Source organism: Leucopleurus acutus, assembly GCF_964270905.1.
Source record: "Leucopleurus acutus genome assembly, chromosome: 20".
Lineage (NCBI taxonomy): Eukaryota > Metazoa > Chordata > Mammalia > Artiodactyla > Delphinidae > Leucopleurus > Leucopleurus acutus.
In genome coordinates, this window is record NC_139162.1 from 52,002,128 (window position 1) to 52,020,755 (window position 18,628).

Here is an 18,628-nt window from a genome sequence, read left to right on the forward strand (position 1 = left end):
ATGGACTCCGGAGTTCTGGGAACTCATCTTCCAGAGCAGCCTGGATGGGCGGGGCCTGAAAAGTGACGCCGCGCCCTGAAAAGTGACGCTGCGCCCCACCAGGAGAACCACCGAGATATTTGGAGGACCTGGCAGTCTAGAGGGGCCAGAACGCCTCGTTCCTAGCGCGTTTCCGTTTCCGCTAGGATATTGGCGGTTGGTGAGCATCATGGCAACCGTGGTGAGTGTCGGCGTGCGGAGGGCTGAGGAGTCTCAAGGAGGAGGGGGCTGGACGGGGACTCTTGGATCTTAGCGGAGAGGAGGCTGGGGGCCTGGACTCTTGGATCTTAGCGGAGAGGAGGCTGGGGGCCTGGACTCCTGGTTCTGAGGAAGGAGGGAGCTGGGGGCCCGGGCTTCTGGATCTGAGGGAGGAAAAAAGAAGGGACTAGGATACCGGCATCCTGGGTTCAAGTGAATACTTACGGTCTCAGTGGTCAAATCTGACTCCATCATCTTCTAGGAACTCCAACTTCCAATCCTCTGGGCGCAAGTAGTGGCCAGTTCTCCAGTCCTTTGCCTTAAAGTCTGATGAGGGTTGTAGTGTCTTGGGCTCCAAGCCATCCAGAAGTCTTGGGTTGTTGATGGTGTGAATAGTACCTGAGTACAAGGGAGAAACACAGGCGGGGACCTGCCCAATGCGCTTCAGATCGTGGAGTTGCTTGAGTCTTGAGCCAAAAGAGAGAGTGTTGAGAACCCAGAGGGTGTCAGTAGAGAGCAGAAAGGGCCGGGGGCACAGAGGCTTAGGAACTTGTCATGGGATTGTTTTAGCCATTTTCATATTCCCAGCATTTCATCAGGACATGCCCAACGTGGATGCTCAATAAGTTATCACTTGAATGTATGCATGTGAACTCCATAAAGGAGAGACCAGGTACACTGGGCCAGGCACCTAGTACTTTCCTGAGAAACATCTGAATGAAGAAGGGATGTAGGCGTAGCTTGGCGGTCGGACGTGGCTTCCAGATGCCTCGGTTCCCATGGTGACCCCAGTCAAGATGGGGCTAGGGTCGGGATGAGAGTTAACTGGTGCCTGAGGGGCGACTTGTGAGTGTTTCTGTTGTCATGGCAAAGGGGGTGGATGGGGAAGCGGAAGAGGAAAGGGCAGTGGCCACACTCCTGAGACCCAGTTCGCATGGGTGTGGATGAAGTATTGGGAGTATGAGGGGATGTTAGCTCAGTTTTGTTTCCATGGGATCAGCAGGCAGCGCGGGGTAGGAGAGGCTTATGGTGAAAGGAAAGGTTTTGTGCGAGGCAGGTCTGTTTATGTTGGGATTCCTGGATCAATGTATATTTTTTGTTTCGAGTAGAGTCTGATAGGCTGTATAGGGGTGGGTGAGAGTATGTTCTCAATCTTCTGATAGGGGTTTGGGGGCAATGACCAACCTCCTATGAGGAGGAGTAAGTGGGAGAGTTCACAAACAGCAAGGGAGGAGGCTTGTGACCATGCCACGGTCAGGAAGTCGGAACTCTTGGTTCCAGAGAGAGGAGGGTTTTCCTTGGGTTGGATGCCTGCATCTCCTCTCATTCTGGTTAGGAGACCTGTGAGGAGGAAGAGGGTTGGGGGCAGGTGGCCAAGGAGCTGGGTCAGCGTGCTGGCTTCTTAGGCCTCCCTTTCTTTATTCACCCCAGGCAACCTCTAATCTACCTTGTGTCTCTAGATTTATTTATTCTGGATATTTCATATAAACGGAAGCATACAACATGTGACCTTTTGTGTCTGGCTTCTTTCACTCAGCATAACGTTTTCAAGGTTCATCCACGTTGTAGCGTGGATCAGAACTTCATCCCTTTTTTAAAAGAAATATTATTTACTTATTTATATAAATTTAATTATATATTTTTTTGGCTGTGTTGGGTCTTTTTTTTTATTTTTAAGAATTGTATGCTGCGTTGGGTCTTCATTGCTGTGCGTGGGCTTTCTTTAGTTGTGGTGAGCGGGGGCTACTCTTCATTGTGGTGCGCGGGCTTCTTGTTGCAGTGGCTTCTCTTGTTGCGGAGCATGGGCTCTAAGCGCACGGGCTTCAGTAGTTGTGGCTCGCGGGCTCTAGAGCGCAGGCTCAGTAGTTGTGGTGCACAGGCTTAGTTGCTCTGCGACATGTGGGATCTTCCCGGACCAGGGCTCGAACCCGTGTCTCCTGCATTGGCAGGCGGATTCTTAACCACTGCGCCACCAGGGAAGTCCCTTCATCCCTTTTTATGGCTGAATAATATTCCGTTTTATGGCTACCCCATATTTTGTTTATCTATCCATTGATGGATGTTTTGGGTTTTTTCCACCTCTTGGTTATAAATAACACTGCCATGAATATCTGAGTGGATCTCCATTCGGTTCTTGAATTGTCCCAGGCGGTGTTTACTCATCTGTCTCCCCCACATGAGAAGGGATAATGTCTGACTTTGCTCTTTGGAAAGCTGGGGACACAGGAGACCTCAGTTCCTGCTTGTTGAGTGAACTCAGCACTTCAGGGCGTCATTCATTCAAACTCCAAACATTGAGCCCCAAGGGAGACCAGTGAGATGTGGGCTGTGCCCTTCATGGGACTCACATCCATTGGAGCCAAGAACATTGATCCAACAGTCTACCTTGTGAGTGTGAGATCAGACTCCCAAAAGAGGCCCTTCCTTCTGTCTGGATATCCAGAGACCCTAGAACTAGCCGGGCAGGGGCTGAGGTCAGGGAGGGCCTCCCTTAATGAGTGACGCTTGATCTGATTCAGTGAGGGGGGTGGGGAGAGCAGGCCAGACCAGGGACCTGCACATGCAAAGGCCTAGTGACAGAGAGCTGGGGCAGCGAGGCGCAAGGGGGGCCAGAACACGTCCAAGTTAATGCCCACTCTGCATCTGTCCTCGCAGCTCTGGGGGACGGGGAGGACTTCTTCCTTCAGCAAATAATTCCTGGGCACCAAACATGCGCCCGGCCCTGGGGACGGGGCTGTGAACGAGACAGACACAGTCCTTGGCTTCCTGGGACTGACGGTGTAATGGGGTCAACCCACCAGCCCTAGTGGGTGACAGCTGAGGAGGATCTGGTGTTTGGGATGCCAGCCTGTCTGTGGGGAGGAGTGGAAAGGACTGTCTTGTGGGAGGCGGGCAGGAGGGACAGAGGAGGGGTTGTTGAAAGCTGGGACCACAAAGGCTCTTACTGATGCGTCTTCCTCCAACCCCAGACAGCCACAACCAAGGTCCCAGAGATCCGCGACGTGACGAGGATTGAGCGTATCGGTGAGTGAGCGTGGGTCAGGAATAGGACCTAGCCCCTGCCTGCCGCCTGTACCCCTGACAGAGCCAGCTTACCCAGGGCCCCCAAGAGGGAGTCGGCCTGCACACCATCCCACCATCCCCCGTCCCCGCTATCTAAGGAGGGAGGTTCCTGAGTTCCAGAGCAGGTCAGATGGCTGGGGGCGGGGGTGGGGTAGACCATGCCAGGCCGCAACCCCAGGCGGTACTGCTGCTGGCTTGGCTTCCCTGGCGGGGCTCCCTGCTGCCCCAGCATCCTGCTTGGAAATCGTGAAAGTGGATATTTGCTGAGTGCTGACTGGGGTTGGCCCTGCACTGACTGTCCCAAACACCAGGCACACGCATCATCTCTTTGAGGGCAGGGACCTGGTCTGTCTCCTTCCTAGCGGTGTCCCCAGCACAGGCCTTGGCAGACCAGACGCTCCACAGATAACTGTTGAATATGAGTTTGCATCCCTCAAATCCTTACAGTAGCCCCACAAGGTGCCTCTTGTGACTGTCATCCCATTTTTAGCTGAGGTGGCCAAGACTCAGTGCAGGCAAGCCCCTGGTCCCAGCTCACCTGGGACCAGGAAGTTGGGGTGTAGTGGCAACAGCAGGGTGCAGCCTTTGCAAAGAGCCTGACTTGCAAGGAGGAGACTACACTTATTCACATTCATTCATTCAGAGCTTCCAGAAGAGGCAGTAAAGGGCTGCTGGCTATGAACCTGGGTTCTGGAAGCACGCTTCTGGGTGCCACTTCTGAGCCGCGTAGTGAGAGGCTAGTTGCTCTCTGTGCCTCAGTTTCCTTACCTGCAAAATGGTGGGAGAGTAGTTCACCTCCTCAGTTGACATAAGATACAATAAGGTAAAGCGCTTAGCTATCAAGGGCCAGCCCTGCTGGGAGCTGAGGACCCAGGAGACTCTAGCTGCACCCAGTCCCTGCCCTCAGCCTGCCTACAGGCCAGCACAGGGGTTGACACATCTTTCCTTAAAGTGCCAGATAGTAAATCTTCTCTGTTGAAAGTAATCAATTCTGCTGCAGCAATGCGAGAGCACCCCCAGATGGTATGTGAACGAATGGATGTGGCTGTGTGCCAATAAAACTTTATTTACAAAAACAAGTGCCCACCCACAGGCTGTAGTTTGCCCAGCCCTGGTCTAGTGTAAAGCATTGGAATCCTGCGTCTTTACCTCTCACTGGCCGTGTGGTCTTGGGCAGGGGACCTAACCTCTCTGAACTCCTCCTCGCCTCCATGTCAGTGAGGGCCTGGGGGCGATTATTGAGCCCTGGCCATGATCTAGGGTGATAATAGCTGAGACTCTTGTTCTCAGAGTTACATGGAATGAGATTAGAACCTGGGAGGTCACTCAGGCCACCACGTAGCCTAAGAGCCATTCTTATTTACTGAGCATTTACCATGTCCGGCCATCATCCCAGTGAGGTGGGGAATCGAGGTGCCCCTGTGACCGAGGAGGAAACCAGGGCTCAGCGGGGAAGCCCCTCAGGCCACACATCGACACGAGCTGGCTGGTAACCGTGTCTTCTGGTTCTTTCCCCACACACAGGCGCTCACTCCCATATCCGGGGGCTGGGGCTAGATGACGCCTTGGAGCCACGGCAGGTAGAGCCCAGGGGGCTGGGAAGGCTGCTCCATGGGGGCTTCGGGCAGAGGGGACCTAGGGCTGTGGGGAGTATGGGGACTGCGTTATGATCTTCCAGACCTTTGTGCTGTATTTATAAAATTCAGCCGCATGTGCAGTTTTATCGGTCTTTAAAAAATGGGGGTGGAAAAGGCTTTTTTGGCTTTTTTCTGAAGTCCCTGCCAACATGTCCTGTTTGATCTCATCAGCCTGGAGGTGGTAGAAATGCAGTAGTAGCCCAGGAGGAAGTCACCTTGTGTGCTCTGTCGCCTCCCACCCCCAGGCTTCCCAGGGCATGGTGGGCCAGCTGGCGGCCCGGAGGGCAGCTGGCGTGGTGCTAGAGATGATCCGGGAAGGGAAGATCGCCGGCCGGGCGGTCCTCATCGCCGGCCAGCCGGGTACTGGGAAGACGGCCATCGCCATGGGTAAGGCACCTCTCAGGGCAGGATCTCTTCTGGCCTTGCCAGATGATCCCTACTGTGTAAGTCAGGGTTGGGGTTCAGCCACGTCTAACAGCTCAAAATGGCAGTGCCTTAAACACTATGGGTTTATTCGCTCCCATAGAATAATCTGAATGTAGGCCAATTCAGCCTTGTTGAACAGTGAAGGCTCCTACCTTCCTGCCTCCACATCACTTGCTTCCATGTCAGGGTCACCTCATGTTGCAAGAAGATGGCCTATGCTCCAGCCTTCCCATCCATACTCCATATGGGAAGAAAGAGAAAGAGGAATTGCAATGAGGGTGTACCTCCAAGAGGTAGCTCCCTTTAAGCAGCTGTCTTGGGACTCCCACACTCTCTTGCTTATATTTTATTGACTAGAACTTAACGGCTACACTCTGCTGCACAAGACAGTGAGACATTAAAACTTATTTTAATATTTTAATTGGGATCACTGCTACCCTAATAAAATGGGGGTTCTGGAATGAAGGAAGATGGGAAAGATGGGCATTGCATAGACAGCCAGCAGTCTCTTTTGCAATGCATTAGTGATTTAAGATCTTTTTACTCACAACTGTCCCTCATCCTTGTTGAGCTCCTATTCATCCTTCAAAACCCTACCCAGGCATCTTTTTCTCATTGAAGCTTTCCTGGACTCTCCTCTCTTCCCACTCATTCCCACGTTTGTGCCTTGACTGTGGGGCCAGGCAGTGAGAATCAAGGTAATAGCTAGGTCTGCAGTTAAGATAAAGTAGCACTCATTCGGGTACCCTGGTGTGCCAGGCCCTGGACCAGACACTGCAGACACTAAGATGATTAAGACCAAAATCCTGACTTTAAGAAGTTTCCGGCCTGGGGGAGGTGTTCGTGGACACGGTACCGTCCAGGGTGATGAACAGAGGAGGCTTCTACCTCCGATGAGGGGTGGTGGGGAGAGAAAACAGGGTGGCGGTTGTCGGGAGAGACTTCCCAGGTGAGTCAGAACCTGAACTAAGACTTGTAGGATGTCTGGGAGTCTCCTGGACAGACGGTAGGGAGCAGGACACCCAGGCACAGAGTGTGACACACATCTGTAAAGGGGACCAAGGAGAGTTCCCCGCTCACACTGGTCAGGAGGGTTCGGTGACTTCCTGTCCGGGAGACTTGGCTCAGAGCTGGGCAGAGCCCTCAGGAAGGGGAGCTGGCAGAGGGGCTCAGCGCTTGGAGTGATGGCAGGAATGGCCCCGCTGTCTACCAGCCAGCTCCAGGCCCCAAGCCATAGAGGAGGCCAGTCCCTGTGCTGGTTCCAGACCGTGATGGAGTCATGGTTGAGCACCAGTGTATCCCTGCCTGCCCTCGTAATCGCTCCTGTGCAGGGTGCCATCCCGTGCCAGTGCTTGTCATGTGATCGGTCCCATTACACAGAGGGGCAAACTGGCTTGGGGAACAGACTTCTCAAGCTCACCCAGTGCTAAGCCCTGGAGCCGGGATTCAAACCTACACAGTCTGACTGTCTTACCTTCAATTTCAGCCCCTTGTCTCTACCCCTGCTCGTCACCCCCAAGCCCTGAGGCTAAACAGCTCTTAGCGGTTAGGAGGAAGGCTTGGCAAGATTACAGTCATAAGGTTTGCCCTCTGGGCAGCGCAGGGTTCTGATCCTCCCCATGCGGCCCTCTGTCCCCTGCCTTCTCTGCGTCTCCTTGTCTGCCCCTCAGCACCCTGCCCCTCTCTCCTGCTCTCCTGCCTGAGGAGGGAGAAGAGCTGGTTTGCCACAGAGCGGGTATTGGGGACCTGGTGCCAGGGCTGCCCCCACCTACCCAGGCTGCCTCCCCTCCTTCCCAGGCATGGCACAGGCCCTGGGCCCTGACACTCCGTTCACAGCCATCGCCGGCAGTGAGATCTTCTCCCTGGAGATGAGCAAAACAGAGGCGCTGACACAGGCCTTCCGGCGCTCCATCGGTGTGCGCATCAAGTAAGCAGGGGGTGATGCCAGGTCCCAGCGGCCTTGGGACGTCCCCCCCACCCCCGGCCCTGGCCAGCTCATCCTGCACCCAAGGGCTCACGGGAGTTGGCAGTTCCTGAGGGCCCAGGCCTCGGGCTCTCTCCTTAGATCTGTTCTCTGCCCAGGGAGGAGACTGAGATTATCGAAGGGGAGGTGGTGGAGATCCAGATTGATCGGCCAGCAACGGGCACGGTGAGTCTGCTCCCGAGTCTAGGCTACCCCCGAGGCTGGAGGGTGGAGGTCAACTTGCACTTTTAACACCTGTAAACAGCCTCCTAAATTAGTCTCATCCATTGCAATTAAATTTTGAATTTTAAAAACATGGTAGGAGAATCTTTAAATATAGGGAAGCTATTCCCCAGATAGTTCTTTAAATTAGATTTTGATTACAGCAGAAATCCGTAGATACATCCTTCCTTTAAAAATGAACAACCAAAACTCGCTTTAACTCCCTCCCCAATCCCAGTCCTTTTATGCTGCCACCTGTCCCTACAAAGGAAGCACCTCACTATGGAAACAATTCCAGGAAACAGGAGAGACTCCAATATGCTGGGAAAAGCCCAGACTTGGTGACTGTTCATCTTGTGAGGAGGGGCGTGGCATTTTGTTTTCTTAGCTTATCTCGTGGGGAGGGGCGTGGCATTTTTTGTTTTCTTAGTTGTGTTTAGCTGAGTTCTTCTGGGTTTGTGATCGACAAAAACCGCCTTTCATTTGGGTATAGAAAAGGAGTGTTACAGTGGGACCCCTTTGGCCATTCTGTGAGACCTTAGGTCCCTGTTGTTTTTATAGATTTTGTCTTTTAGGTTTTTGTTTGTTTCTTTACTGGATTTTTAATAATAGCTTTATTAATGTGCAGTTGACAGCCAATAAGCCACGCCCTTGAAGGTTTACAAGATGTTAGGCTTTGACACACATGCACCCAGGAAGCTGTCACTGCAGTTGTGACAATGGATATCTTCGTCAAGCCCCCAAAGCTGCCCCATGTCATGCTTGTTCTGTAGCTGTGTTAGGGAGACATTGGGCCCGTCTCTGAGCCCCTTGCCTGGCATGTCACCCCTCAGGGCTCCAAGGTGGGCAAGCTAACCCTCAAGACCACAGAGATGGAGACCATATACGACCTGGGCACTAAGATGATCGAGTCCCTGACCAAGGACAAGGTCCAGGCTGGGTGAGCAGTGGGGTCCGCACCAGGTGGTCAGGGTAGGGGAGCTCTGGCCCTTCTTTTCCTCACCCCCACCCTTCATCCCCTGCAGGGATGTGATCACCATTGACAAGGCCACGGGCAAGATCTCCAAGCTGGGACGCTCGTTCACACGCGCTCGAGACTATGACGCCATGGGCTCCCAGGTGGGCCAGGGCTCCAGGTCCCCTCGGTCAGGCACCAGGATGTTTCTCTCTCCTCCATCACCCCAGGGCCTACAGGGTCTGGATCCTCCTGTCACCCCAACCCCATGTCCCTGGTACTCCTGGTTCTTCCCTGTACCCTCTAGGACAGCTGGGGTCCCTCAGCTTGGCACTTGGCTCATGGTTTCCGGGGTCCTCCAGGAACCCCCATATCCTTCAGTGCTGTTGACTGCCCTGGTCTTGACTACCCCTTGGGCCTGGGGTTTCTGGGTGACCCCCATCTGGATTCTTAGTTCTATTCCAGGGAGCCCCAGTCTCCCCCAGACGGCCCCTTGGGCCCCCCCTTCATGCTCTTTTCTGCCCTTGTCCACACCGAACCCCACCCCGGCCCCATAGACCAAGTTCGTGCAGTGCCCAGACGGGGAGCTCCAGAAACGCAAGGAGGTGGTGCACACGGTGTCCCTGCATGAGATTGACGTCATCAACTCCCGCACCCAGGGCTTCCTGGCCCTCTTCTCAGGTGAGGCCCAGCCTTCGTCTCCCCCCGCCCCGGGGGGCCTGGCAGCTCCCCTCTCCCTCTCCAATCCACCAGTACGGCCCCCCCGTGACGATGGCTTTTCCCCTCTTCCCCCATCCCTGTTCTCTGACTCCTGTTCTCCATCTGTCAGTGTGGTTCGTCTCTCCCCCTGTGTTGCCTCTCTGGGACATCTCCGACTCCCTGGCCCTCCCGTCGTGCTGCCACTCCAGGGGCTTGGTCTCTCTTCCCTCTGTCCCTGGCGTCCCATCCTTCTGCATCTTGGTCCACCCTCCGGCCCTGGATCCCTGTCTTGTCTCTGACACCCCGCCTCCCACAGGTGACACAGGGGAGATCAAGTCAGAAGTCCGAGAGCAGATCAATGCCAAGGTGGCCGAGTGGCGGGAGGAAGGCAAGGCGGAGATCATCCCCGGCGTGAGTACCGGGACGGGGCCACGGCAGGTGACGTTGCAGTGGGGGAGAAGAGGGGACACAGGAGGTGGGTTTGACATCCGCCCCCCTGACCCCCAGGTGCTATTTATCGACGAGGTCCACATGCTGGACATTGAGAGCTTCTCGTTCCTCAACCGGGCCCTGGAGAGTGACATGGCGCCTGTCCTCATCATGGCCACCAACCGCGGCATCACCCGGTGAGCCACTGCCGGCCCCTCAGAGGCCCCTGGGGAGAACGGGGACCTCTGGGTGGTGGGAACGGTCACTGGGTAATCAGGGCACGTTTGCTGAGCACCTCGTTAGGGAGGGGTGGGCTTGGCTATTTCCAAGCTCTGTGGCCCAGACAAGACAGTGTACTTTCCCCTCAAACTAAAGTAGGTGGCTGGTCAGGGCTGGTGGGCAACTCTGCTCCACAAGGAAGTCCAGGTGCCATGTTCTTTCTGTTTTCTTGTTCCGGTAGCCCTTAAGGCTCCAGTTCCCAAACTGTGTGCCAAGGCACCCCAGGGTACTGCAGAGAACACAGGAGTGCTGTGGGATGTTTTTTTGTTTTTTGTTTTTTTTTAATTTTTGGCTGCACTGGGTCTTCGTTGCTGTGCGCAGGCTTTCTCTAGTTGCGGCAAGCGGGAACAACTCTTAGTTGCGGTGCGCGGGCTTTTCATTATGGTGGCTTCTCTTGTTGCAGAGCATGGGCTCTAGGCGTGCGGGCTCAGTAGTTGTGGAGCCAGGCTGTAGAACGCAGGCTCAGTAGTTGTGGTGCATGGGCTTAGTTGCTCCGTGGCATGTGGGATCTTCCCGGACAAGGGCTCGAACCCATGTCCCCTGCATTGGCAGGCAGATTCTTAACCACTGTGCCACCAGGAAAGCCCCTGTGGGATGTTTTAAGGTTTTAAGGGATGCACAGTGACATGTTTTGGACGCTGCAGAAACTACTACAATTAAGTTGCTTACACCTAACTGCTTAATAGAAATAAAGGGAACGAAGCTTAGTACTTCTCTTGACCTAAGGATACCATGGAAAAATTCCTGAGACATGAAGGGTACCAGACGCCATAAAGCTTGGGAACCTCTGCCCTAGGGTGTCGCTGTGCCATGTCCTCCCTGCTGGCTCTTCCCCACCTCATCTACGTTTCAAGAGTCCACCGGAAGGGAGAAGGAAGTGGAGGGCAGAGAGCCCATAAGAGGCTGGGGCCCAAAGGCTGCACTCAGCATGGCCACCTGGACCCATTACCCAGGGCTGCTCATGTGTGTGGCAGCACCTGGCTGCACGGTATCCCAGGGACCAGCACCTCCAGGACAGCAACCTTGTGCCAGCTGTAGTGCAGGGAAGACAGGGGCATGGCTACCAGGGGCAGCAGGCAGGTTGTCCTTGGCTCTGTGCTTGGCCCTTTTCCAGGATGAACTGCTCGGCCCCCTCAAAAGAAGCTCGGGAGGTAATATTGTCTCAGCCCTGCTTTATTTTTTTTATTATTTTTTTGGCAATGCGTCACAGCTTGCAGGATCTTAGTTCCCCAATCAAGGATCAAACCCGTGCCCCCTGCAATGGAAGCGCGGAGTCCTAACCACCCGTACCACCAGGGAATTCCCTCAGCCCCGTTTTAAAGATGGGGACAGCAAGGCCTGGTAACTTGCCCAAGGTCACACGTAGAAGGTGGCAGGGCCAGAATTTGGTATCCAGATGACAGGGTTGATTGAGACCAGCTGAGAGCATGTTTGTAGCAGCTGCAGGTCAGGCTGTGGGAACAGGGGTGTCTCCTATGGGGGGCAGCAAACGCAGTCATTCCTCTGCAGATTCCGTATTCGTGGATCTGCTTACTCGCTGCAGTTGATTTGTAGCCTCCAAATTGGTATCCATCACCCTTTGGCGGTCATTCACAAACGTGTGCAGAGCAGGAAAAAATTGAATCACCCATGGCAGACCGTCCAGGCGAGGGTCAAAGCAGGCAGTGCTTTGCCTCCTAGTTTCAGTTCACGTGCTGTAAATAAGTGTCCTTTTCCTGATCTGTTTAGTGCGACATTTGTCACATTGTATGCTTTTTGTTCCTGGTCATTTTGCTGTTTAAAATGGCCCCCAGCTGTCCAGTGTCGCTAAGCGCAAGAAGGCAGGGATGTGCCGTACAGAGAAAACACATGTGTTAGATGAGCTTCCTTCAGGCACGAGTTCAAGTGCTATTGGCTATGAGTTCAGCATGAATAAGTCAATAATATATATTGAATAAGGTGTCTTTAACCTGAAACTGGGCTATCTATTGGTTGGTTGCCAAAAATTGTGACCAGAGGCTCACAAGAGCCTAACCCTGTATTTGCTAATTGAGTGTTCGCCTCCACTTTGTAGAACGCAGCTACCATGAATAACGGGAATCTGCTGTTTCCTAGCACCATGTGCCAGGCCTTGTGCTGGGCCAGGTGCAGCCGGGGACAGGACCGGCACAGTTGCATCCCTTGTGGAGCCCTGTGTCAGGCAGAGGAGTGGGACCTTGATCCAGTAATCCTGGACACAGATATCTAGCTAAAACCAGCTCAGCTCCAGGGGGATTGATGCAGTCAGGGGGTGGCTGCGCCGTCGGGCAGTGACACCAGCGCGGAGCTGAAGGCTAACCGGTATTTGGTCCAGTGAGCAGGCTGTGGCCGAGGGGGTTGGTAGGGGTGGGGTGTTCTGAGTAGAGGGAATGGAGAGCCAGGTTCTAAGAGCATCACCCTGACAGCTTCCCTTCCCCCTTCTCCCCAGGATCCGGGGCACCAGCTACCAGAGCCCCCACGGCATCCCCATTGACCTGCTGGACCGCCTGCTTATCGTCTCGACCTCTCCCTACAGCGAGAAAGACACAAAGCAGATCCTCCGCATCCGGTGCGGGTGGGGGGGGGCCCCCCTGGCCTTCCGGGGCAGGACCAGGCTACAGGCCTGAGAGGCAGGGCTGGTGTCCACCCTGTTTGACACGTGGCAACACTGAGGTCTGAGGGGGAGGTCACTGGGCCTGCCAGAAGCAGGACTGGGCTGGGCATCCAAGCAGTGGCCTATGATGGGAGGATGCTCTTTGGAGAAGGGAGGGGTTGTGCCGGTGACTGATCTTGTGGAAAGAGCCCTGGAAGGGAGAGGCTCAGGAGGCCCAAGGTTTGGGCCCAGCCCGTGCCTCGGTGGCTCTTCTGTGCATCTGAGCACGTGGACTCCACGTATATCCCAGAGGTCCAGCAGTGCCATGGCCCTGGCTGAATGCCACCTACGCCCCCTGCCTGCAGGTGTGAGGAGGAAGACGTGGAGATGAGTGAGGACGCCTACACAGTGCTGACCCGCATTGGGCTGGAGACCTCGCTGCGCTACGCCATCCAGCTCATCACGGCCGCCAGCCTGGTGTGCCGGAAACGCAAGGTCAGCGGCTGCGTCTGCCCAGGGGTCAGATGAGCGAGTGGAGGACATGCTACTACTCCCAGGGCTTTCCCTGGGCAGTTGCATTTAGTCTCAGAACCCAAATTTTCAAAGGCAGGGGACTTTGGTCTCTCGGGTTAATTTCTGTGGCTCCCAGCCTGACACACGGGAGGTGCTGAGTAAATATCTATTGGCTGCAAGTTGATGCCGTTAAGTCCTTTTTACAGATGAAGAAACTGAGGGGTGGGGGGGCTTCCCTGGTGGCGCAGTGGTTGAGAGTCCGCCTGCCGATGCAGGGGATGCGGGTTCATTCCCCGGTCCGGGAAGATCCCACATGCCACGGAGCGGCTGGGCCCGTGAGCCATGGCCGCTGAGCCTGTGCGTCCGGAACGGGAGAGGCCACAACAGTGAGAGGCCCACGTACCGCAAAAAAACAAACAAAAAAAGAAACTGAGCGGTGGGGAGGTGGCCACGGCAGGATTTGAATCCAGGCGACCTGGCCCCAGAGTCCTCACCCTGACCCACCTCCTGGGAGGGGCCCCACTGAGGTCTCAATTCCCCTATCAGGGCACCGAGGTACAGGTGGATGACATCAAGCGGGTCTACTCGCTCTTCCTGGATGAGTCGCGCTCCACGCAGTACATGAAGGAGTACCAGGACGCCTTCCTCTTCAATGAGCTCAGTGAGTGTCCCCCTCCCCGCCTGCCCCAGAGAGGGAGGAGGGAGCCCAGCCTGGAGCGCTCAGGCCCTGCCCTCGGGGCCACACTGACCACGTGGCCTTCCTTCTCCCGACAGAAGGTGAAACCATGGACACCTCCTGAGCTGATATCACCTTCACCCCTGCTTCCCCATTTTCTCCCAGAGTTCTGACACTGTGACTTTGTATAAAATGGTTCTGAAACTGGACCTACTGTGTGTGTTGTGTGTGCGTGTGCACGTACACAGGCACACACACCCTGAGACCCCAGAAAGACACCCCAGAGTGCAGTTTGAGAAGTCTTTATTAGGAGGCATGGGGAGGAGCGTCTGCTGGCTACAGGAGTTGAGGTGGGCATGGGAGGTTGGGGTGGGCTTGGGAGGTTGGGGTGGGCATGGGAGGTTGAGGTGGGGATCCTTAGAGGAAGAGGAGGCCTGGGCGAGGGGAGCGGTCACAGGCCAAGGGCTGGGCTCTGGGACCCCCACAGTCAGAGCTGCTGAGGCGGCAGGGCCCGCAGTGACAGCTGAGGGCCACAGGGAAGGAGACCATTGGGTCCACACCAGGTGGGCAGCCGGGGAGCCGGATGGAGGCAAAGCGCAGCTCGCGGTAGGTGCACACTGGCTGGGGCACAGGCGGCAGGGCAGCCGGCAGCACCCGAACCTGGAGGTGGCGGGGTTGCGGGGGAGGGCTTGGGTGTCTACTTGGGGCCAAGCCCTCCCCCGAGCTCCCTCACTGCACCCTACAGATCCCAGACTCGGGTGTCCAGAGGACCATCTGTGCTCTCCCTCCCACACGCCCAGCCCCTGCCCCGGGCGCGGGCCACGCTTCTACCCCCGGGGCCACTTCCTGTCTTCTGTGGGCCTGGCCCTGAGTAATCCACCTGGAGCTGAGGTGGCAGCACCCACCCGCCCCGGGCAGCTCACCATGCTGGGGCAGTAGCCGGCACAGATGCTGGTGGTGAAGGTGATGCAGACAGGGCAGGCCTCGTTCTCAGCGGCCAGGGTGGCGTTGATGGGCCGGCACAGCGGCCGCAGTGGCCCCCCGGGTGCCCACACCCCGACCGCGCTCAGCAGCAGCCACAGCAGCAGCCCCTGGGACCAGGCCAGCGCCTCAGGGCCAGCCCGAGCCCTCCGCCCCGAGTCCTTACCACCCAGCCCCCAGCCCTGCATACACACGTTCGGGGACCCAGCTCCTCTGCCTGACGTCTTCCATTCAAGAATCTCCCATCCCCATACCCAGGGACCCCAGATACCCACCCTCAGGCCCTGCACCAGCTGCTTCCCTCCTCCTGCCAGGAAGCTTGCTGGCTCTCCACACCCTTCTAGAAAGAGGCCTCCTTTGCCAGGTCACAGGACTCTCCCTCTTCCTTCCAGCCGTGGCCTGGATGTAGTCGCAAGGGGCCCAGGGGCCCTGCGGTCTTACCTGGAGCATCTCCATCCTCGGTGTCTCCCCTGCCGCGTTTACCTGGTCTTATAGCTGCGGGCTGTGGGGGCGTCAAGGCCACTGGGGGCGGCAGCGTGGTGGGGTAACCTGGACACTAATCTCCCCGGGGGCGAGAGGCAGACAAGGTCAGGGAGATGCAGGAATGGCCCAGTGGCGCCCCCCTCCCCCCACTCCCTGAGTGGCTTCCGCTCCAAGAAGCAGAAGACGCCCAAGGTGAAGCAGACTTCACAGACTCAGTCCCCAGGTGCTAGGGAGGCCGTGGTGGGAGCACAAGAAATAGGGTATAGGGGGCTGTGCCCCTTGCCTTGTGGGCCCCCCTCTACCCATCCTGAGGGGAGCCTGCCAGAGGCTGGAGCGCCGCCCCTCTGACAATCCTCCAGTGGTTATAGGCTGAAGCCTCAACCCTGCTCCACCTGCCGTAGACTGAGTCCGACTTCTTAGGAGGGGGGTGGCTTCGATGTTGGATTCTGTCACCAGAGGTGGGGGGTGGTCCACCCAGACGCGCCGCCCCTCCACCAGGGATTCAGCGGGAATCCCACCTGCCCCACACTCAGGCCCCCAGAAACCAGGATGCCGGAACTGAACCCAGCAAAGAGCGTGGTTTAGGCTATTTAACTCTGTCGTCGACTGAGATAAGCTCTGCCCTTTCCGCCGCAGAGGGTGTGTGCCACCCTCTAGCCCACAGCCCCAAGGTACATTTTCCAGGCTCAGTCCCGCCCCCGTGATCGAGTGGACCTGTTAGATTCGCCCCGCCCACGGTCCAAGCTCTGCCCCGCCCCCAGGCGGTGGGCGGGGGTCCCGTCTTAGCCCCACCCAGTGTACCCCTAGTCCCAGTCTTCCAGGCTCAGCCCCGCCCCCGCTTGGGGGGCGTGTCCAGGGCGGGGCTGGCCCGTCTGGCTCAGGCCAGCGCCGGCTTTAAGCTGCCGTAGTTGAAGTTCTCGGTGCTGTAGGCTTTCGGCACGCTGTAGATGTCTGACTCGGGTTTCCAGTGGGGGCCGCCCCAGGGCGGCTCCAGCGGGCAGAAACGGTCGAGCCGGCGGAGTGGGTGCAGCGGGGGGCTGTAGGATTCTTGAGCCAGAGACAGCGCCCCGCGGTGCGGCACGACTGGCATCACCGGACGGGCGCGGGGCACGCGGATTTTCGGCGGCCGGAGTGGCCGAGAGGAGCATGGACCGGGCGGCTGTTTCGGGCCGGGGCCCCAGGCCTGGGGCGTCTCCCCGAAGATCCAGGAGGTCATCGAGTCCTTGCGAGGGTAGCCTGACAACTCCTTCCTGTCGGGGTTTGGGGTGGAGGCACGATGGGGAGGGCACAGCTAGATAGATCCTCGAGGACACATTTGTAGGAGTCAGGGACCCTTTAGGAAGCATGAGACTGGGGAGTCCTAGCCTGGATTCCTGGGTCCTCGAGGTATTTAAGGGCCTGGAATCTGGGACTTTTCGCATCCTTAGAAAAGAGTTATCTGGGGGACTCAAATACCAAAGGAAGCCCGCCCTAGACCCTCAGGGCCACGTCCCCAGATCCAGAGCGCCTTCTTGGGCCGTTTGCAGGCTTCCTGTTCCTGAGAGTTGACACTAAGTGTACCAGGGCGCTAAAAAAGGTAGGGGCTGGGTCTGAACTTCTGATTACTGCGCGTGCAGGAGCTGAAGGCCGAGACTACTGAGTCAGAGACGGGGACCCAACACCGGGGGGCTCGGCGTCCCACCAGCCTATGCGGGGGCTGTGAAGGGGGTCGGTGCCAAGGGAGGACCCAGGCTCACTTCGAATAGGCCTGGAAGTCCCGGGCCGAAGTGGTCAGATAGAGCTGATGGCGGTCCAGGATGCCCTGGTCAGAAATTGTGAAAGGCCGGCCGGCCAGCTCGGGGTTCTTCGTCCAGGGGATTAGAGGAGGATTGCGGGAGGAGGGATGAGCAAGAAAGGTTTCATACCCTTTTTCATGCCCTTTGTCCCAGACGGAATTCCTCTTCCTTTGGCCTCAACAGCGCCTCTGAACCAGGCCGACACCCTCCCCCAGAATCAGAATCCTTCCTGGCCAGTGCACTTTAGCTTCGCTCCCCAAATCAGAACCCTTACTAGCCTCACCTCCAAAATCCAAATACTTTCTGCCCGTCATCGGACACAGAGCCAAGCACCCAGTCACTAAAAAACCTTCCCTGCTCCTCCCCTAGATTCAGACCTGCTCGGTCCCGCCCCTGGAATTCAGCTGCGCCTCGGGCGACTGTTACTCCTTAACACCACCCTAACAGGGGAAGCCAGCCCCGCCTTCCGCCCCAGACCGGCCTCAGAATATTCAAGCTCCGCCCACACGTACATTAGGCTACCTAGCTCCGCCCACAGCCTCAGAACCGCCTCCTAGGCCCGCCCCAGGATTTACTAGCTGTGGCCCCAGCCTCAGAGCTGGGATTTCGGGCTTCCAGTCCCCTCCTCCTCCTGGCTCCGCCTCAAAAGGCCTAAGCCCCTTCCCCACTCAATGTAAACTCCAGATTCTGTCCCACTCTTTAGACCCCAGACTCAAAATTCCCTCAGACCCCGCCCCAGGGTCTCAAAGCTCTGCCAGGTCCTGCCACTGCGGTCTTCTCCGCTACCTGGGAAGGGCCCCCTCGGTTGTGGTCCGCAAGCTCCAGGGGCTGGGGCCCGATGAAGGAGGTGGCGCCCCGGTCCAGGCTGGGCCAGCCGGTGTACTGCGCCCTCGTCTCACTGCACTGGTGCTTTGTGATCAGAGGGAGGCGCCAGCCGCGGTGTCTGAGCTGCAAGAAGACGACGCGGGGACACAACATGAGGGTGCACGGGACTCCAGTGCGGTCCCCAGCCCTGTCTCCCGCGGACCTGGGCATCCCAGAACCTTACTTTTTCCGCTACATCCTTGATCCCCACAATCCGCGTGCGGTCTGCAGGTTCTGGGGCCTTGGGCTGCGCGTAGGGCCCGCCGTGGGTCTTGGGCACGTGAGCCGAGCCCGAGGTTGTCTCCCATCTGTTGGTGACCTCGTCGAAAGCCCAAATATGCAAATCCTGCTTTGCGGCCAGGAGCAGGGGCTCCGCGACCGTGGACTGAGGAGAAGGTGCAGGACGTCAGCTAAAAGGACTCAGGAGTCTCGTCCGCAAGCCCTGATCCTTCCCAGTCAGTCCCCAGCCCTTTCCTACCGCCCGTTCCAGGCATCCAGGTTCCCTGACCCCTCCTCTCTCAGACCCAGTCCCTGGAACCCTCCTCCTTCTGTCAGACAGGACTCTAAGCCCGGAATCCCCTTTTCTCTCAGCAGGTGTCTGGATCCCCAGGCCCCTCCTTCAGTCTGGGCCCCCAGTCTCCTCTTGGCTAAGAGCCTAGGGTCCTCTCACCTGCACAGTGGGCGGGGGAAAGGGCACGGGCGGGATACAGTGGTGGGCGACGCCACTGCTGGTGAGATGCCAGCTGGGCTGGGATCCAGGCACCTTGGTCCCAGAGATGGGGGACCGTGGGGGACCGTAGCGCCGAGCTAGGGTCCGACCCGCCATGGTCCCACCC

At 57.1% G+C, this 18,628-nt stretch overlaps 3 protein-coding genes across 4 annotated transcripts; 1 reads left to right on the plus strand and 2 right to left on the minus strand.

The window, feature by feature from the left end:
• The first annotated feature begins 118 nt into the window (after positions 1–118).
• Positions 119–13,898, plus strand: RUVBL2 (RuvB like AAA ATPase 2). Of its 2 annotated transcripts, none has more exons than XM_082862636.1 (15): positions 119–220; positions 3,207–3,261; positions 4,825–4,880; positions 5,183–5,324; positions 7,161–7,290; positions 7,446–7,512; positions 8,382–8,488; positions 8,574–8,667; positions 9,061–9,184; positions 9,519–9,613; positions 9,710–9,828; positions 12,357–12,476; positions 12,866–12,995; positions 13,560–13,674; positions 13,791–13,880. In XM_082862636.1, the coding sequence occupies exons 1-15, from the start codon at positions 209–211 to the stop codon at positions 13,811–13,813; spliced, it is 1,389 nt and encodes a 462-aa protein (XP_082718762.1). In that variant the 5' UTR covers positions 119–208; the 3' UTR covers positions 13,814–13,880. The 2 variants fall into 2 exon arrangements, with proteins under 2 accessions (XP_082718762.1, XP_082718761.1); XM_082862635.1 differs by having other exon boundaries at positions 122–220; positions 13,788–13,898.
• Positions 13,899–14,106: 208 nt separating this feature from the next.
• Positions 14,107–15,126, minus strand: LHB (luteinizing hormone subunit beta; the record flags this gene model as incomplete). Its single annotated transcript, XM_082861921.1, has 3 exons — positions 14,107–14,349; positions 14,613–14,780; positions 15,112–15,126. 3 exons carry the CDS (start codon positions 15,124–15,126, stop codon positions 14,107–14,109), a joined length of 426 nt encoding a protein of 141 aa, XP_082718047.1.
• Positions 15,127–16,030: 904 nt separating this feature from the next.
• Positions 16,031–18,618, minus strand: SAXO3 (stabilizer of axonemal microtubules 3; the record flags this gene model as incomplete). The annotated part of the gene is made up of 5 exons (XM_082861922.1): positions 16,031–16,403; positions 16,890–17,017; positions 17,715–17,876; positions 17,977–18,177; positions 18,463–18,618. 5 exons carry the CDS (start codon positions 18,616–18,618, stop codon positions 16,031–16,033), a joined length of 1,020 nt encoding a protein of 339 aa, XP_082718048.1.
• Between the last annotated feature and the right edge of the window lie 10 nt (positions 18,619–18,628).

What these genes read in the sequence shown, in the direction of transcription:
- RUVBL2 (XM_082862635.1), top strand. An exon ending in GACGAGGATTGAGCGTATCG is followed by an intron (nt 3,262 to 4,824) that starts GTGAGTGAGCGT and finishes CCCCACACACAG; the next exon opens with GCGCTCACTCCCATATCCGG. An exon ending in TGGTGTGCCGGAAACGCAAG is followed by an intron (nt 12,996 to 13,559) that starts GTCAGCGGCTGC and finishes TTCCCCTATCAG; the next exon opens with GGCACCGAGGTACAGGTGGA.